Raw genomic sequence first — 20,193 nt, 5'->3', positions numbered from 1 at the left:
GTGACAGGAAGGCAAATAACAGAGAGCTCCTCCCTGTGGTCAGACTGTGGAACTACACTTGCATCCACTTTGTGTTGCTTTCTTCTAACACCAGTTTAGTTGGGGTGTTTATATATTTTATTAAATGATAACTCATGAAATGATTGTCTATTTTATATAAATGTATACATATAAATATCAGCAATTAAGCTTACAGTGCATGGCATGAACACAATACAATACAAGTACACAAACAGAGATAAGTGCATATGTTGTATGCCATATATTCCAATACATAATCATGGCATATGCTAAAATGGAATTAGAAAAATATAATATAGAGCTGGGTGATATCGATAAAACCTTCTATCACAGTGTATGTCATGTAGCTCAAGTGAAAAAAACTTTAGATTCGAGGTATAATACAATAGATATTAAAGTATACATTTGATCATGTAGGGTGATATTGAACTACCATAAAATGTAATACATGTGTGTGGCAGTTAACTTTTTTGTGCTTTTATGAAACAGTTTTCCGCTCTGTTGTTAACAATTAACGCCAAACAGAAAACATATGCTATGAACGGAGAAAACGAAAACACAGAAAATAGTATAGGCTACACCCTGTCCTGTAAAGTTGAATATACTCAGCTGGGTACAACAGATTTTTTTTTTTTATCAACTGTGCCTCCCTTTTTCAAGATTGCAATGGTTTGCATCTGTTGCTCATGCCACCACGTTACATCGTCGCAATCCAGAGCAGCAAAAGCACAATTCCTGCTGGGTTCAGAATCCAGGAAGTGCCAACTTTGCTTGCCGAGTTGTTCTGACAAGTGACAGTCGGCGTCTTCATCATCTCCCTGACGATGCCATCTCCACTGAATGCAAAGTTGACCTATGAAAAAGAAATGATATAACATAGAAATACAGCTTTGTGTGATACATGGTGAAGGCAATGACCGAGGACTCCACAAACTCTTAACAGTGTGCAAGATTTAGGGGGATTTAGTCGCATCTAGCGCTGAGGATTGCAGATTGTAACCAGCTGAAACTTCTCCTGGTTAGAATTCTGTCAGTGTTCAAAGTTCAGGAGGTTGTCACTGGGACTTTTCCTCTCCAAAACCAATGGACCAGGTGATTAAGACCAGTAGACACTGAATAAAGCAGTTTCATGAAACAAATCAGGAAACGGGTTGCTAGCCCAGCACCAGCTAATGTGTGCTCACCTTTTTTCTCTGATAACTTAAGATCCAGATGTTCAAGAGGTTTTTACCAGGAGCCAGATTATTCACAGAGGTCTCTTCCTCTCCAAAACAAACAGACCCATTGATTTCAACAGGTAAAAACACTGAATGAAACAGTTTCATGTTAAAACAGTCAGTGTTTTTCTGACGCTGTCTGACGCCACAAATGGCCCTATCTAGAGCCAGTGTTTGGTTCGTCTGTTCTGGGCCACAATAGAAACATGGCGGACTTTGTGGATGAGCAACTGCTTTCTATGTAGATATAAATGGCTCAATCAAGGGTAACGAAAACATGATTCTTATTTTCAGGTTATTATACAAGAAAGAAAACATGCTTATCATATTATTTTCCAATTTGCCAAGATATCCCCCTAAATCCTGCACACTGGACCTTTAAAAAGACAACAAATCCTCAACAGAAACGTCATTATTAGGCTGGAGGTAGAAGAGAAAATACAGAGAAATATTCAGACTGTTACTTACATCGTCATCACTGACTAACTGCATTTGTTTAACGCTCTTTAGGAACATCTCCTGTGCAGCAATGTCATCCGGGTCTGAAGTGGGGGGCACTATGGACAATCTATCAGAGCTGCTGAAAAAGAGCAAACCAAGAGACATCTGCTTGTAAAAAATATAATGTATATAACCTGTAAGCTACTTTAAACCATCACTGCTGCCAGGTCCAGACTCAGCAGAAATATTAGGGTTGTGTTCATCGAAAGATACCTTGTATTCGGGTGGCTAACACATGTGCTGATCGGTATTGCAGGGTAGTATAGCAGGAAGGCCAGACACATCTCATCAGTAGTTGCTAACCCCATCTGAGGGAGAAAAATGTTCAGTCAACACCTGACACTCCAGACCCTTCCTCAGGAGACAATCATAATGTAATGTGATGTAATGTATTTTGCTTAGTATTTGAAGTACAAAAACAATAAGGATATAATTAGAAAGCAAAGAATCTCCTCTTTCCAAAGGTATATGAAACTCAAAATGTGTTTAAGGGTTAACGTGACTGAAAGTAATTAGATACCGGTTATAGGTTTGGGTCCCAATAGGACGACTTCTGGGTCCGGTATAGATCAACAAAGGAGGGACAGATTTTGGTATGATTATGATTATGCTTACATGAACAAATGACTGAGGAAAAATCTGGACCCTGTGGCTGGACCAGCTGGAAACCACTGATTTAAAGCACATTGTGTGTGTATTAGCAAAAGGTCATACAGTGTTTACCTACCGTGGTGACTTTGGTGCGATCGATTGTACTGTAGGTGCACTCCACTGCAATCTCATCACCCTGTAATGGGAGGCAAGTAATTTGACATCATAAATTATAGAGGGCACCGTTAATATTATATAGTTTTAACAGCCCAAATACGTGATAAATAACTGAAAACAGCCTTGTAACATATTTGGGCATAGATGCAATGGAGACTTACCGGCTTGATGGTCTTGACAGCTCCCAAACAGATGCCCTGCTGTATCTCGAAGTTGAAGTTCTCATCCAAGGCCAAGAAGTCTATTTGCTTTCCGTCTCTACAGAGACCAAGACACATGACATAATATTATGTTTACAAGAAAACTCTGGTACACAGCTAGGGGTGGATTATGAGACAGTGAGCCCCTGGGCACAGACAGGCCGAGGACCCCACCACCTCTCCTGCATAGGAGCAAGACACACAAGTCATTTCTCAATCTGTGTTCTTGCCTGTACTTATGTTCTTGCGGACGTCATCAGTCACATGTGATGTGAACTTGCTCTGCCCGTTCCATCGGGGATGCATCGGGAGGTGACTTGTGTGGACTTTTGACAGCCAGGTATCCCAGAATGCATTTCTCACAGACTAACGGCAATGGCAGCCGTCCTTGGGAGTTTGTACTCCCGTGTCGAACTTGCCAAGTCCGAACTCCCAAGTGCGCAAGTCCGAATTTGGCGTACTTGGTATTGAGAAACGCCTGCAGACTTTGTGGGTGTTTTGCTTCTTTTGGTTGTTTTTGTTGTTCTTTTGTGTCTCTTTGGAGGTGTTTTGTGCCTTTTTTGCTGATTCTTATACATTCCCTTGACAATTTGTTACTGTGTTTTAATTCTTCTTCTTCATCTTAGATATTGACTGACATAATTGAAGACCCCTCTCTCTGTCTTACCTGTAGTGGGCAACTCTGACTTTCCTCCCAGCCAAGTGAGTGTGCAGCATCACAGCAAACACATGAAGGTCAGGCACAGGATTCACAAGCTTGGGGTGGAAAGCAAACATTATAAGGAACAGGGTCATAAGCAACCAAAACTAAACGTAACTTATCCCAATTTGAAATTCATATTAAACCACTACAGACCTGAGAAAACAGACTGGTATTACACACACCATAGGTGTGGAATTGAGCAGCTCTTGGGGGGATGTTGTAGGGTGTTCGATGACTTATCATCACACCTGTGTGCAGGATGCCCACATCATTTTGTCGGAGTTCAGCTGTATAGTGCAGTCTCAGTCCTGAGCTGTCTGTCCTATCTATATGGAGACATGTAGGAGTTTAAAAACACTGCATCTTGGTCATGTGATTAAGAGAAAGCATAGAATGAAATACAATACGATAAGACATGTGCTCCATTACTTTGTATATACAGTATGTAGTACTGTTTTAAAGCTGGGGTAGGCAGTTTCATTTTAGTGTCACTGGGCAAAATCACATGATAAATTTTAGACATATTGTAATTGACCCTTCGCTAAGCCCCATCCCCAGACGTAGACTGGCCAATCATAACGTAGCATTGGGCCGTCTCATATTCGATACTCGTTACCTGGAGAGGTTGGAAAAAGATATATGTTTCTTCCCTGTTCCAAAACCAAAATCAAACCCTGAAAAGTGTAGGGTTAGCTAGCTAGCTACTGAAGATATAGCCTACTGAATGTATACACATGCTGCTTTTGCTTTTTAATGATTATAACAGTGAAACAAAGACTGACCCTGCTGTACAGGAACCAGTGAAGGGAAGCAGGGAAACTTTGCTGATATTCAACCAGCTCTGTGTCATCACAGTGTGTGCAGATGAACGTTGTTTGACTTCCCCAGAGATCCCTGCTCGTCCAGCTGCAGAAGATCAGGTGCTGGCAGCAGCACGGGGGCGAAGCCAAACACTGTTCATCTGCACACACTGTGATGCCACACAACTGGTTCACTATCGGCAAAGTTTCCCTTTATATTCATTGTGTTCTGTGGCAATCAGCAGTGATGTGGTGGTTCACTTTTACACTGTGATCTGTAGCCTATAGTTCGGCTTTAGCTTCTAACTATCTTTGTCTTTTTAACCTGTTGTTGCTGCTGAGTCAGTTTGACATCCTGGATATATATATGCCACTTACAAGGGGAATTCCGTGTTACAAACTGGGGAAGGCAGGAGGGGTTAAACAAAAAGATGCTACTGGTTGCATCATGGGAAGTGTAGGACCCAGGGACCCATACCAGGGACTTAAAGTCAGGATATCTCGGCCTCTGCTTCTTTAATTTTGAGCCATTCCTTAAACCATTTAATTTGTCATAGACTCTATAAATGTCTGATTTGGAGCCAGTAATATATGCGTACCTGTAAATGTATTAAGAAAAAGAATCTACAGTGTTTACTTTCGTCACTGTTCGGGTTATTGTAGTGGATTTCCAGCCGAAAAAACTGATCATTTAAGTCCGCACCGCCAATAGGAATACCTGCATACTCTGGAAGCTCGAATACCTGAGGGTTCAGGGAAAAACTGTGGATCAGTTCAAGAACAAGCATCACAACAAGATCGACAACTAAATGAATCTAAACTTTCACAGATGGACACTAGATTCTCCCTCACCCCTCCTCCCACTCCCCATGCAGCCACCACCCGGAAGCAGTGATCCCCTATGTCGCCCATGTAACACGGCTTGTCGTACGGCTCCATCACAAAGGGGGGGCAGTGGTACAGCAGCATGTGATGCACGAGGTCAGCGTGTTCAATCACTGGTTCAATCTGAGGTAAAGTAAGAAGAGATTTGGTACAGAAGGTTTAGAGAATGGTATACAACAATGGCACCACCAAGGGGGGTGGGGCAGCATGTCCTCCCTGATACAGTTGCTGGCCTTCCACTGGGCCCCCTGGTGAAAATAACTGGAGGCTGAAATACTGCGAGAGGCTGCGGCATGCCATTTTTTTTTAAGCTAACCATGTTAGCATAGCTTTCTAGGAAGGGGTCTGCTAATGCTCCAAAGTTAGGCTAAATTTTGGCCAGGGAACAACTAGCATGGCCATTTCTAAAGGGGTCCTTTGTACTCTCACCTCAAGATATCGGAATGAAAATGGGTTCTGTAACTAACTAACTCTAACGGCAACCGGCTGCGTATCATGCTGACACCACAAGTCACTGCCCAGGTGCCACATTTCAACGACTTTGGAGTGAGGCTCAGTGGTGACAAAGTCAACTTTTGTGTTGCCTCATGTTGTCTGTTTCTTGCCTGAAAGTTGCACCTGAACACACACAAAGACTACAGATAACAAGCAACTAGCATGTACAATCTGCGCCTGCCTGGGAGGAAGTAACTCTCCATACTAGCAGGGGGCAGTAGTATGTATAATTCGGAAAGCTGATGACCGACAGTTAGCCTCTTAGCACATTAACAACACAACCTGTTGCTGAAATGATGAGATGACATTTATTGTGATCAAGCAAATAATAACACAAACAATTACAAACATTATTTTAGTTGATATAGCAAGTTTATTTTGACCTTACTCCCTCTTGACTTAAGCTGATTGTTTACTTACCTCACTTATGTTTCTCTTGTTGTGCTGAGCTGAACAGCCAATCAGAGAGTTTTCACTCCCCAGTGGACTCTGCCTTCTCCGATGCCGATTTAACATGCTGAATAACTCGGGCCAACTAGCGCCAGTAGTGTGGGACACACTACCAAACTAGGGCAACAGACCCTAATCGACAGCCCAATTTTGACCCACAGCCAACTGTCTGCTTGGTATGTCAGGGCCCTTTATTTATGCACATCAAATAATAAGTAACATTAAATGTAAAATTAAAAAAATAAATTTAGCCTATCAGTATGCGAGATTCCATAACTCTCATATTGATACAGTTTTGAACTAGCCTATAAACATCAACAGATAAATCAAATTCCCTAAATTCAGTTATGGCTTTTGTTTTGAGGGTTGAGTTAACAATGATGGATTATCACTCTTGCTGCTTTTGTCAGACTTGTTTTGCATTTGTAACCCCAATTCACTTAAAATCTGAGTAGTATTATGTCTAAATCAAACATCTCATGCAAATAATAACCTTTAATTGCTGATCTTGATTAAAGGTGACTGAAGTGTGATGACAGTAACATGAATAAAGGATGAAATTACCTGATATATGTGATGTTTTGTGTGTAAGGGAGGAAACTTCATGACCTTGCAGTGGTAGTAAGTAGATTTAGCAGGGATAGTGATCTGCAAAAGATAAAGATAAACAGAACACAGTTAGTCTTCTTCTTAATTTGGATGACTACTCGCATCAGAATTGTTTTTATTTTTTGAATTGTTTCCCGTTCATTCATCCAAATACTGAAAAAAAAAAAAAGTGACAACTGTAACGTATCTCAGATACACTATAAAATTATGAAAAATCTATTTATTTTCCCACAAACATTCCTTGTCTACCATCAGTATCTGTTATTCCTACATTTTCCACTGTGGCATTGATATATTTGAGGCTGGTTATGGTCGTCCTGGGCATAAAGTTCAGCAGGTTGAGTTCCTTGGTGCCTCTACGGGCCGCGTGGTAAGCAATCTCATCTGTTAGTCCGTAGGCATAGATCACCTTAATGGCTTGAGTCTAAAAAAGAGACAAATGTTAGTGAACAAATATGATACGATACAAAAGCGACAATATGAGAGGGCTGTCATTGACTGTCCAACACCTATTGGTCTGATGACAATAAGCATACCTATACTCCTGAGAAATCGAACTTTTATTTCGTATGTGTTTTTAATTACTACTAGCTATTTGGGATCAGTAGGACCTGATAAGTATAATAAATAAAGATCGTCAACAAGAATAAAGTCCAAATGTCCTCAGACGAGACAACAGTAAAGTCCCAATGTCCTCAGAAGAGACAACAGTAAAGTCACAATGTCCTCAAACAGAACGATAACAAAGTCCCAATGTCATCAAAGAGATGATTATTAAGTCCCATTGTTCTTATACGAGACAACAGTAAAATTCCAATGTCCTCAAACGAGATGATAATAAAGTCCCAATGTCCTAAAACATAACGATAATAAAGTCCCAATGTCCTCAAACAAGACCATAATAAAGTCCCAATGTCCTCAAAGAAGACCATAATAAAGTCCCAATGTCCTCAAAAAGAATGATAATAAGGTCCGAATGTCCTCAAACAGGACAATAATAAAGTTCTAATGTCCTCAAACGAGACGATAATAAAGTCCCAATGTCCTCAAACAACATGATAAAAAAGTCCCAATGTCCTCAAACGAGACGACAGTAAAGTCCCAATGTCCTCAAACAAGACGATAATAAAGTCCCAATGTCCTCAAACAAGACGATAACAAAGTCCCAATGTCCTTCAGCGAACTGATAAATTCCCAGTGCCTTCAAACGAGTACTAATTAACAGTGTCTTATCTTGTTAACATTGCAAGTTGGTCAAATGTGTTGCCATATCAAACTACAAACATTACTGATCATAAATAAACAAGTTTCAACCAAAAAATATGATCAAGTTTTGGGCCTTGTCCACTTCTGTGTCGGGACTGGCTACTTTGCTTGGCAGAGATGGCTGCCATCTTTCTTTTATGGATAAGTGTATTGTGCTCTTACTACCACCAGATGGGACAAAAAAGGGATTAGGATAAGAGGTCTAAGTTAAGTAGAATGAAGTATAAGGTCCGGTAAACCCAAAATGTGATGAGGACACAGGGTTTCAGGAGGACATACAGATAGAGATTTGATGTGTTCCTGTGTTCCCCAAACTGTATTTCTTAAAGTTCAATGTTCTGATGTTGCATTTTGCTATGTGCAACCACAAACGTCAACACATACAGCCAGGTGTTATTACCAAAACAGTACAGTATTTCAGGTAATCAATGCGAACAAAATCTTGTGTGCCTCCTTTTGTTGCTATTGTCTTCATATATGAAAACACCCAGTTCCATGCGTGGTAAAGGAACATTCAGGTGACACTAACAAAGGAAAACCTACAACAGAGTTTACATGAATACAAGCAAGAAACTTGAGCTCTATACTGGGCATTGTAGATTTATATCAGCTATACAAAAGACCATAGAATTCAAAGGAATTAGCAACACCAGTGGAGAAAAGGGAAAAGTTTGTGCTCCATGGTGTGAAACAATAAACAAAGTTTAAGTGAGGTGTACTTAGTCGATGAGGAATGTTGGCCTGTTGGCATGTGATGTTGCCTTGGATACAGTAGCCTCCTAGAGGGGCTACCATTTTTACAAACATGATTCATTAATAAATTTTCCTTTCAGACGGTATAAGTTTCAACCAGTGTGACATCAATAAGATGGATATTTTTCTGACATCGTATAGTGAGGATATTTCTGATCTTGTCACCTGACAGGAAGAAATTAATGATGATTAAACGGGATCACCACCTAAATGATGAATTCCAATATAATATTTCCATGGCCTCGGAAATTGCAATCAATATTTGTACCCTTTAGGTCCTCTCTCTCAAAGCTACAGCCCAGAGAAGTAAGTCTCAAACTTGTGATGTCATCAAGCGTCAAGTCTGGAGCTGCTCCACAGAATATGAATGGGCAACTGATTTGGTGGACTCACAGAATGTAATTGCATAGTTCCTGCTTTGTGTTGCCAGCTGTTTAAAATCAGCTCGCAGGTTACGATTGGCACCCAAACCAGACTTTGGATATTCCTGTTTTATACCCTCTGACATAAAAAAAAATGAGTTTTAGCACTCTGGTTTTGGGATTGGGAGACTTGCTCATATGTAAGAATATTTTTGGGCTGTCATAGACCATAGGATTAACATGAATACATTTTGAAAATGGCTGTAGTTCCCCTTTAAAACCAAATAATGGATACATCACTGAATACTCAAGCAATATTTTGTCAATATTTTGATGTAATATTGCTGCAGGGACTCAACAGCTTTCCATCTAATACCACATGTGCTGAATATACTGTCAGATGTTGAGAGATAATATCTGAATGTCTTACAGTGATATGGAAGTCTTTGTCATCACACGCCTGAATGGTCCTCTTAACGGTCATGATGGTTTGACCGTCAGTTTCATTGAGAGAGAGGAGAGTGTAGCTCTGCTGCTCATCCACCACAGGCATGGTGTTCCCTGTGGCATGACGATCCTGACGGATAAAAAGACAAAACTTTCAGACACCCCCCAGACAAAAATGTAATATATCAGAATCAGAAATACATTATTGACCCCTGAGGGGAAATTATGACTTGTTACAGTCACTCCAATTTAAAGAATAGAGAATGATAAGAAGTAAGAATAAGAGTATGAAAGTGAAGTATATAAATATAAAATAAAATGAGATTAAACTAAACTAAACTAAATTTAATTTAATTGAATTATATAAAAAAGAAAAGAAAATAGAAATGAAAATGTACATTAAAATAAAAAATAAAAATAAAATGTGCATTATGCTACAGTGTTTAACACTACAACTTAAGATATAAAAATATTTAAAATGATATATATATATATATATATATATATATATATATATATATACAGTACAGGCCAAAAGTTTGGACACACCTTCTCATTCAATGCGTTTTCTTTATTTTCATGACTATTTACATTGTAGATTCTCACTGAAGGCATCAAAACTATGAATGAACACATGTGGAGTTATGTACTTAACAAAAAAAGGTGAAATAACTGAAAACATGTTTTATATTCTAGTTTCTTCAAAATAGCCACCCTTTGCTCTGATTACTGCTTTGCACACTCTTGGCATTCTCTCAATGAGCTTCAAGAGGTAGTCACCTGAAATGGTTTTCCAACAGTCTTGAAGGAGTTCCCAGAGGTGTTTAGCACTTGTTGGCCCCTTTGCCTTCACTCTGCGGTCCAGCTCACCCCAAACCATCTCGATTGGGTTCAGGTCCGGTGACTGTGGAGGCCAGGTCATCTGCCGCAGCACTCCATCACTCTCCTTCTTGGTCAAATAGCCCTTACACAGCCTGGAGGTGTGTTTGGGGTCATTGTCCTGTTGAAAAATAAATGATCGTCCAACTAAACGCAAACTGGATGGGATGGCATGTCGCTGCAGGATGCTGTGGTAGCCATGCTGGTTCAGTGTGCCTTCAATTTTGAATAAATCCCCAACAGTGTCACCAGCAAAACACCCCCACACCATCACACCTCCTCCTCCATGCTTCACAGTGGGAACCAGGCATGTGGAATCCATCCGTTCACCTTTTCTGCGTCTCACAAAGACACGGCGGTTGGAACCAAAGATCTCAAATTTGGACTCATCAGACCAAAGCACAGATTTCCACTGGTCTAATGTCCATTCCTTGTGTTTCTTGGCCCAAACAAATCTCTTCTGCTTGTTGCCTCTCCTTAGCAGTGGTTTCCTAGCAGCTATTTGACCATGAAGGCCTGATTGGCGCAGTCTCCTCTTAACAGTTGTTCTAGAGATGGGTCTGCTGCTAGAACTCTGTGTGGCATTCATCTGGTCTCTGATCTGAGCTGCTGTTAACTTGCGATTTTTGAGGCTGGTGACTCGGATGAACTTATCCTCAGAAGCAGAGGTGACTCTTGGTCTTCCTTTCCTGGGTCGGTCCTCATGTGTGCCAGTTTCGTTGTAGCGCTTGATGGTTTTTGCGACTCCACTTGGGGACACATTTAAAGTTTTTGCAATTTTCCGGACTGACTGACCTTCATTTCTTAAAGTAATGATGGCCACTCATTTTTCTTTAGTTAGCTGATTGGTTCTTGCCATAATATGAATTTTAACAGTTGTCCAATAGGGCTGTCGGCTGTGCATTAACCTGACTTCTGCACAACACAACTGATGGTCCCAACCCCATTGATAAAGCAAGAAATTCCACTAATTAACCCTGATAAGGCACACCTGTGAAGTGGAAACCATTTCAGGTGACTACCTCTTGAAGCTCATCGAGAGAATGCCAAGAGTGTGCAAAGCAGTAATCAGAGCAAAGGGTGGCTATTTTGAAGAAACTAGAATATAAAACATGTTTTCAGTTATTTCACCTTTTTTTGTTAAGTACATAACTCCACATGTGTTCATTCATAGTTTTGATGCCTTCAGTGAGAATCTACAATGTAAATAGTCATGAAAATAAAGAAAACGAATTGAATGAGAAGGTGTGTCCAAACTTTTGGCCTGTACTGTATATATATATATGTATCGTCACTGTGTGGATCTGACATATACATGGCTATATCAAGAGTAATATTGCCATATATGCTTCCTATAAGGCTATATATTATTATCACATACATAGTCCTCTGAATATACGTATGAATATATAAGTTGATATGATATAGCCATAATAAAATTTGTCTATGTACATATATTTCAAATATCTTTATGATAAATTTTATATGGTATTACGTGTATGTATAGCTGCCGCCCTCTTGCAGGAGATTTAGCGCGTCATTGCAGGTTGAACAGATTTTAAATTCATTCATGGCTACGTCTATAAAGCTTTTAACCCTTTGATACCTGAGCAAACTGGCTTGATTTCTTTTAAAAACATAGGTGGAAGGCAAAGAGCAACAAAATGAAACCAAAAATTAGCAAGAAATTAGTAAAAAAGAGAAAATTAAAATATATATATATAATATCAACATAAATCCAACATCCATTCAAAAATATTTTGTATTTGCCAATATATACATCAGCTTTCCCACCAGGGCTGGAGTTCAAATCCTGTCTGATAAGTAAGTAAGCTTGAGTAAGTAAGAGTAAAGAACATGTGCAATATGTGCAGACCTTGTATTTAGAAATGAAATTTGTATACATGTTCGATTTGTATATTAGACATTTATACAAATGCATACATGTTTTATGTTTAAATAATTATATATGTGACATATGGCAACAAATGTATTATACATATAAAAACATACATATTTGTAAAGGCTAATTATATATGTCAATATATGGAAGTGCTCCAATATCTCTGTTTTGAGTTAATGTGTGCATATAGGCTATTTCATATATGGAAATTAAATATACCATATGTGCATATGTTACATGTCTGTAGGGCTAACATACGTTGCGTATGTTTGTTGATGATAATGGAAAAATTAATCTCAGGACATTTTGCCTGTGATACTTTAGGGTACCAGGCACAGAGGAGACATGAGACAAACTGCAGCACATGTCGTTCTTAATATCTTACTGAGAAGTAGGTTCCACTGGATCCAACTCCACCGATGACGATGTCCGATCCCTTCATGCCTCCGTTCGGACTGAAGCCAAAGCTCACCCAGCCTGTCGTGTTGACTATCAGCTTCAGTGTAATGTTTCCTTGCAGGTTATCATAGCCCCACTTCAGGCAGACCAAATGATTCTGGTCCAGGTAGTCCATGAAGGGCAGGTTGGGGTCCGATGCCCCTGTTGTCTTTGTCCAGACCGAGAACAGGCAGAGGAAGGAGAGCAGAGAGAGCATGATGCCTGTGCTGGAGATCTTCAAACTGAGCTCTCTGTCCATGGATTCTGTTGCCATATACCCTCCCACCCTCCTGGGACACACCTGTTTTGCCAGATGCACTCAGGTGATATGGAGAAAATGCTCAGTCATCTCACATTTGCCCGTGTGGAACAAAAAAATCACTGTTGGTCACTTTGGCTGTGGCCTCAGAAACATTCAGATTTCACACCCAAGGGTTCTTTCAAAGCGTCAAGTCTGCAAGTTCACCGTCTTTGAGTCAAGTCTATAATGTATACTCAGACCTTCTTTCTGTCTCTCTCGGAAAGCTGTGGTCAGGTAGGCTGCAGGTGGACTTCACCTACTTTCAGTGTCCCGTCTCAGCCCCTCTCTCATTGATATCAACCCGTCCTGCCGGTTCTTTCACATTGGCAGACAAATGAGGCCGCTCAGGTGTTTGATATATGAGGAGGTGACGAGGAGGGAGCAGGAATGAGAGCTGGACCTTTCATTTTGGCCTGGCTCGATGCTGTCAATATACCGACTCTAACCAAAACTCTCTTCATCTCCTCAAATATCAAACACTTGATTCCAGCCAAGACAATTTCATCATGCAGGAATGTGAATAATGTGATCATTCTTTGAGTGCTGTATACTCAACATTAAAAGTCACTGTTGAATCTTAATCAGCAATGCACTCATATTCTTGTGTTTACTACTATTTCTTACTTTTCAACAGACAGCCCAAAAACTGACTGCTGTCCCCCCTTACATACAGCTGACTCTTTGGAAAATGTACAGGGCACTTTAATGATCTATGGTGCTTCATATACATCCTGAAACACTTCAAGACACTTCAAATCCTTTAAATGCTTCAACCTTAAACTGCATTAAGTGCTTCAGCTTAATGTGCAACTCCCATTCAACGTCTCAGATGCAAACAACTCACATTTTAAGGCATTTTAACCTGGTAACAACTTACTATTTTCGGAGGAGGTGCAGGCCAGTGGTGCCCCCAAGGTAGGGCCAGAGAGGGCCATGGCCTCCCTAATACAACTGCCACACCCCAGCAAAAAGGGGGGGCTGACCACACTGTCTTTAAGAGGCTGTGATGCACTCATTGGTACCAATCATGTCGGCATAGCTTGTTAGGAAGGGGGCTAAAAATGCTCCAAAGTTAGGTTCAAGTTTGGCAAGGAAACAACTGGGATAGCCATTTTTAAAGGGGTCCCTTGACCTCTCACCTCAAGATATCTGAATAAAAATTGGTTCTGTTGGTACCCATGAGTCTCCTTACCTTGGAAAGACTTGTACCCAGAAATGTCTGTTCTTTATAGTCAATCTACTCCTTAAAATTACAGCTGTATATTTGTCTTTTTAAGGAAAAGGACAACAAGTCTATTTGAATGGCCAAATGTAAAAACACATGACGTATTAGAATAGGATTGTTGTGGAACTCAAACTGTTAACTGTGTCGGTATTAGTCTATGTACATCGGATAATTTGGCTAAACTCAGATAATGGTTCAGCCAAGCAAAACTCCCAAGAAACGCTTTCCAGCTCCTCCTGGGGGACCCCAAGGTGAGATATTTAATCCCTCCAGTGTGTTCTGGGACTGCCCCGGGGCCTCCTACAGGTGTGAAATGCCCGGGGGCCCAAACCAAATTGTATTAGTATGCAATTATTTAATTGTATTGACATAGTTTTCAACTAGCCTGTATACTTCAACATTCATCCATTCATTTTCCGTTACAGCTTATCCCAGCTGACATTGGGTGAGAGGCGGGGTACACTCTGGACAGGACACCAGGCTATCACAGGGCTGACACATACTGTAAGCCCCTTTTACACTGCCAGATTTTCTGCGAATGTTGGGCCGTTTTGCCGGCAAGCTGCGAGCGTTTAGACACACAGAGCCGGATTGGTGAGTTGGTCCGAGGCGCCCAATTTTTCCGCCTCGTAGGGTAGTCATATTGGCGGAACCCTTTTAGTTTGAACAGACCGAGGCAGCCTTCCGCAATGGGAGGGGCTGTTGAAGACTTGTGGGTGGAGCTGTTGATGACGCCACACGTGTGACTGACTGGCGGTGGATAAACAGGAAACAGCTGACAGCAGGAATTAGGGAGCAGCTAGTAGCAAGAGGGAAATGGAAACCTGACAGACACTGTAAAGATGAGCAACTGGGGAGACAGGGAATTGCGCGCCCTCCTAGTCCTCGCAAACGAAGAGGCCATTAACCGTCAGATGACAGGAACGGTGAAGGATGGGCCGACTTATGAGAGAATCACCAAAGGACTGACTAGCTGTGGCTTCCCTCCCACGTCACTGTTTACGTCACACGCTGAGCTACACGTTTTGTTACTTGCTCACGCCCGCCATTGCCCCGAAAAAGGCGCATTCTGTATAAGCAGAAGTTTATACTGCCAATGCTGAAAGAAGACTGATTGAGCTTTCCTGCAAATTTGTACAATTCCTATCTAAAAAGGGCTATAGAGACAGACAACCATTCACACTCACATTCACACCTACGGGCATTTTAGAGTCACCAGTTAACCTGCATGTCTTTGGACTGTGGGAGGAAGCCGGAGTATCCGTAGAAAACCCACGCTGACACCGGGAGACCATGCAAGCTTCTTGCTCTGAGGTAACAATGCTAACCACTTTACCACCACTTCAACAGCATGATTGAATTCCTGAAATTGAGTTATGACTTTTGGTTTCGGTGTGCCACCCCAAGATTCTCAGTGGCCCTATCTGGCCACCCCTATGAAAAATTTCTGGGGACACCACTGGCACAGGCTCCATATTATTTATTATGCAAATTTATACTTCTACTCCACTGCATTTCAGAGACACACATTGTACTTTATACTCTAAGATAAATAAAGTATTTAAAAACTGTTGGATCAGCTGGAAAATCATTGTCACAAAGCTGAAAACACGGCTGTTTTTCCGAGGTCATGAAGTTCTATCTAATCTAATCTGAAAAGCTGACTTTATGGGGGGAATTTTTGAGGTTTTGATCTATCCTTGGAGAGAGAATTGAGAGTCAAAACTCTAATTCATGATATCTGTAATTACATTTTGACAAGGCAGAATGAAAGTTGAAGATTTCTCGAGATATCCCGAATCAAAGTTCAATAGATGCGGCTAAGTGTCCTTTCCCAACCACGAGAGGTAGCGAATCAATACTGTACCTTGCTTGTGATGTAATGGCACACAGTGTCCAGCAGAGGTCGACTGCAGCATTAGAAATGAGTGCAGGGTCACTCCCTTTCAGCCGTTGAGCCAGCTGTGAGCTGTCAACAACATTAAACAGTAAACACAACATTACATTGGAACATTAGAATAATACACCGGAACTTTGACAATGGCTGGAGCTCAGAAGAAACCAACAGAGACTGAAGAAGTCGGAACCTCTGAGCTTTACTTTGGAAAATGGCTTATTAAGGAAATAAAACAAAATTTAAAAAAACATCAGGGAGGCTGTTAGTGTTGTAGAAGGCATATATTGGCAATGTGACTTATGCTTTTATTATTGTTGTTGTTTTTTAAAGCTGTAAAATGTCTTTAAGTTTCTAAAATATTTTTATTAAATATAATAATTGTATTTTTGTGATTTAAATATGTGCCATTTTTAATTTATAATATTTATGTATTATTTTTCTTTCTTACATTTATTCAAAGTGAGCTGATTTGTATTTTTTACTTTATGTTAGTCATGTCTTGGAGGGCCGTTTCGGACCGACACTACCTTTCCGGTTTCTCCCCGCAGCTCAGGTCACTCCCTCCCTCCGCACTGACAGCAGCTCTACGCGGTTCAAACTTGCAGTCACACTGAACCAATTCACCCTTTTCTGCCGTCTTCTCCCAGGTTTTTGACTTTTTAAGTGCAAGAGTGTTTTTAGTAATGTGTTAAAGTGTGTGGAGCGGCGGCTCTTCACCGGGAGGAGTTACCCGTTTTGTGTTCAGTTGAAAAGCAGCGGGGGGAAATGTCCAGCTGAGGACTGGAAATCCTGAAAAACGCAGGGCCTGTTTCTGTAATGATTGATCAATGCTTGGACAATGGCGCTAAAGGTAAGTCTCACAACTCTCCTGCTGTGTTTTAACGTCACCTCGGGGTGTATTGTGTCCTCTTGTTTCTCCTGACAGCTGTATTTTAACAGATAATGCGGGCTGTGGACTCACAGGAGCTCACACACACTCACACACACAGTTGTAGTTTCTCGCTTTAGGTTCACACTTCACTCGATAAGCTTCATATTGAGACTCAAAAACATCTTCATACTGCGGTGAAGAAGCGTGTAATGGACGCTTAGTACACATTTGTATGCTGTAAATGTGACACAAATGTTTTTGGTATACATGGAAAATGTGCCTCATTAAGAAAGTGTCTTGTGACATTTTACTACCTTTCCAATGCGGGTCATTTTTACCTCTGTGGAATGCTGGGAAATGTAGTCTTTACTGTGTGAGTGGCTCATTGACTGTATAAATATGGCGTCATTCAGTCAGTACAGTATGTGAGTGAAAACAGAGATTATTGTTAATGCTCGCCATAGACTACAGTGTTTAACCACCGGGGATACAGTTAGGGACTGTTCTTTATGTATCACATGAGAGGGGTGGCTAGGGTGTCACTTTGGGGGTTTTTGGGATCCTATTTAGACAAATATTTTTCTGCTAGCTTCCCTGAGTGAACGACAGAATATGCATTAGTATCCCTCCACCATAAATTAGTCAGTAGATTTTTACAATTTGTCCTTCGACGTTTGAAAGTTAAAAGGAAGAAATCCTGGTTAGTTTGTGCAAATGGTTAATTTTTGGCCACATTTTAAACGAGACGTAGAATAAAGTGATTTTCATGAATTATGACTGTTTTAAGCTCAGATTTGGCTACTTTTTTTTTCCTGACGGAAGTGTTTGTCGCACACGATGTGTCCACAGACTGTCGGAAATGTGAAAATCCAATGATAACTTTTGCTTTTGCGGTTTCTGGCTGTGATAAATGGTGTAATTTGGTCAATTTTTAAAGAAAACATGCCTTCCAACTTCACCCAGACAGACGTGGAAGGCATTTTTCTATAAAAATATGTGGTAAAATAATACAAAATACAGTTATTAAAATTGTTATGCCCCTCCCCTAAGCCAAAATAAAAAACATAAGTCCCTGACCAGTGCTTAAAAAGAATATTTGACATGCCTCGTCCTTTTTGCACCACCCTCTCCCCCATCACAAGTAATGAACAGTCCCTTAAATTAAGTATTATTGAAGCTATCATTTGAGTTAATGTTTTAATAGCATTAGCTGCCTATGAGTATTGATTTTGTGCTGTTAGGGAATAAGTGGCTGGGTTGGAGGCTTATTTTGGTTACACTTATTGTTCCAGATTCCTACCTATTTTAGGTCAACATCAGTTCCAGACAATGTAGATTCAAAAAGAAAATAAGAGTCTGGTGTCCAGAATCTATGAATATGCGATAGGGTTTAGACTAACAACTATATTCATTATTGATTAATTGCTAGATGGTATAGCCTGTAAAATGTCAAAAATTGTGAAAAATGATCATCACAGTTTCCAAGAACTCAAAGCAAAGTCTTCAGATTGCTTCTTTTGTCCAATCAGCAGTCAAAAACCCAAAGACTCTTCACTTAAAATCATAAATTACAAAGAAAAGCACCAAAATGTCACGCTATTTATGCAAATATTATTCATTACAAAAGGTTTACTGTCTCACACAAGAAGTCTCTTGCTTCACTGAGAACTGCCTTCTCAGTGTATGTGCACTGGAGGTTTTATGTTTCCACGTCTAAGTTACACATTGGACCGTGATTGGCTTAAAGACTACACAAAATTACTTGTTGATACATCCTTTCGGGTGAATGTGATAGTCTCAAACTGTCACGGATCAAACATACTACGGAAAAAACAATATTCAAAACACATTTTTTATTGGAGCGGGACTTTAAATTTTGTACAAATCACATCATGCCATTAATCCAGGAAGGTCTGGAGCAACCAGTTTGCCGAGGCAGACTTCAAAACGGAAAGAAACCGTATGTAAAAATAATAACTGAGGCTGTGGCCAGAAACGATCATAACTCTTTCTCTTATGTAGTTCCTGTTTCAAAACATCATCCAGCTTCTTCGACTCCTGGGAGGCCGCAGGCTGTCGTGAAAATAGATCTTTGTTCAGCTGAGAGCAAATAGCCTTGAATCCCAACTTGTTGGTTAATGAACAAGTTCGACAGATAGTCTTGTTAGCACATGGCAGGCTGACTTCTTAGTGAAGCAAAGAACTGACAATCCAAGTGGATTAGTCAAATTTTATGTAGAATAGTTTTAACACTATGACCTCTCACTGGCACATGCATGCGTTGGTGTGTGTGCATCTCTGGGGCCAAGGGATTGAAGGGCAGATTATTAGATGTGGGTCAGTGTGAGGAGAACTGCAGGCTCCTGTATTAAACTGAACCAGGTAACGTTATGATTGTGGCCTTGTTTTTGGTTGATACTTGTGAGTAGTTAAGAGTCAGCAAAACATGGCTAGAAGAACTAGTTTGGCCTGTTGTACTGCGCCCTAATTTAACTCCACGATTCAAAATCCTGAGGGTTATACTGGGTGTGTATGTGCACATAGACGAGCAAATATACGTTCACATGCTGTCGCCATAAAAATGTTGAACAAACATGCAGTAAGCCTTGTGTTTTTTTTTTCTCTCTATGGTGTTCAGGCACAAGTTTTATATGACTTCACCGCTGAGGCTGGAAACAACGAGTTGTCGGTGAAAGAAGGCGAGACTCTTACCATCACCAATCAGGTGAGTTTACACCAACCCTCCTCCATATGCCCACTCTATGCAGCAGACACTGGGTGCAGGATCCCACTGCCTTCTGCTGCATTTTGAGTTGTCTGTTTTATTTTTATTCAGCTTGTTTGCATGAAATTTAAATGTCTGTGGTTTTGTTGATGGTTCCTGTTTTGTGTAGTTTGCTTTATCTGATCATTGATAGTGAATCTGGACCGTATGTTTGTCACCATGGGCTGTCAAAGAGGAAAAAAGGCTAAAAAAATGAAGTAACATTTTTAGTGGAGGTATTTCCTGCCTTTAGTTTCATATTCGTCAGCTGTGATACCTTATGTTGCAGCCTTAAATGCTAACGTTCATGTGCCACCTCTGGAACCTTGCTATTGAAAACCGACAGCCCTACAAAGGCCTGACTCACATGATCCCAGGTTGTATATAAACGAGGAGTGTCGTACAGAGGAAGGAAAACACAGCGAGAAAGTACACATG

The 20,193-nt window shown here is 40.5% G+C and overlaps 2 protein-coding genes across 4 annotated transcripts in view; one reads left to right on the top strand and one right to left on the bottom strand.

The window, feature by feature from the left end:
* Positions 1-98: 98 nt before the first annotated feature.
* On the bottom strand, positions 99-16,780 carry LOC117270865 (DBH-like monooxygenase protein 2 homolog). Of its 2 annotated transcripts, none has more exons than XM_033648806.2 (15): positions 16,648-16,780; positions 16,091-16,192; positions 12,645-12,998; positions 9,461-9,607; positions 6,921-7,073; positions 6,605-6,688; positions 5,063-5,218; positions 4,848-4,953; positions 3,564-3,736; positions 3,375-3,463; positions 2,669-2,765; positions 2,467-2,526; positions 1,953-2,047; positions 1,707-1,818; positions 99-874 (listed from the first exon to the last, which is right to left on the bottom strand). In XM_033648806.2, exons 3-15 carry the CDS (start codon positions 12,969-12,971, stop codon positions 719-721), a joined length of 1,755 nt encoding a protein of 584 aa, XP_033504697.2. In that variant the 5' UTR covers positions 12,972-12,998; positions 16,091-16,192; positions 16,648-16,780; the 3' UTR covers positions 99-718. The 2 variants fall into 2 exon arrangements, with proteins under 2 accessions (XP_033504697.2, XP_078029919.1); XM_078173793.1 differs by having other exon boundaries at positions 100-874; positions 12,645-12,866.
* Positions 16,696-20,193, top strand: part of snx9b (sorting nexin 9b) — a 25,983-nt gene continuing 22,485 nt past the window's right edge. The window contains exons 1-2 of one of the 2 annotated variants that reach the window (XM_033648693.2): positions 16,696-16,970; positions 19,630-19,716. In XM_033648693.2, coding sequence (XP_033504584.1) covers positions 16,959-16,970; positions 19,630-19,716 — 99 coding nt within the window. In that variant the 5' untranslated portion in view covers positions 16,696-16,958. The remainder of the gene's footprint in view (positions 16,971-19,629; positions 19,717-20,193) is intronic. The other variant, XM_033648696.2, reaches the window with a different exon arrangement.

This window comes from Epinephelus lanceolatus, chromosome 13, assembly GCF_041903045.1.
Source record: "Epinephelus lanceolatus isolate andai-2023 chromosome 13, ASM4190304v1, whole genome shotgun sequence".
NCBI lineage: Eukaryota > Metazoa > Chordata > Actinopteri > Perciformes > Serranidae > Epinephelus > Epinephelus lanceolatus.
The sequence above is the reverse complement of the archived record's forward strand: the minus strand, read 5'-3'. Positions and strand labels throughout refer to the sequence as shown.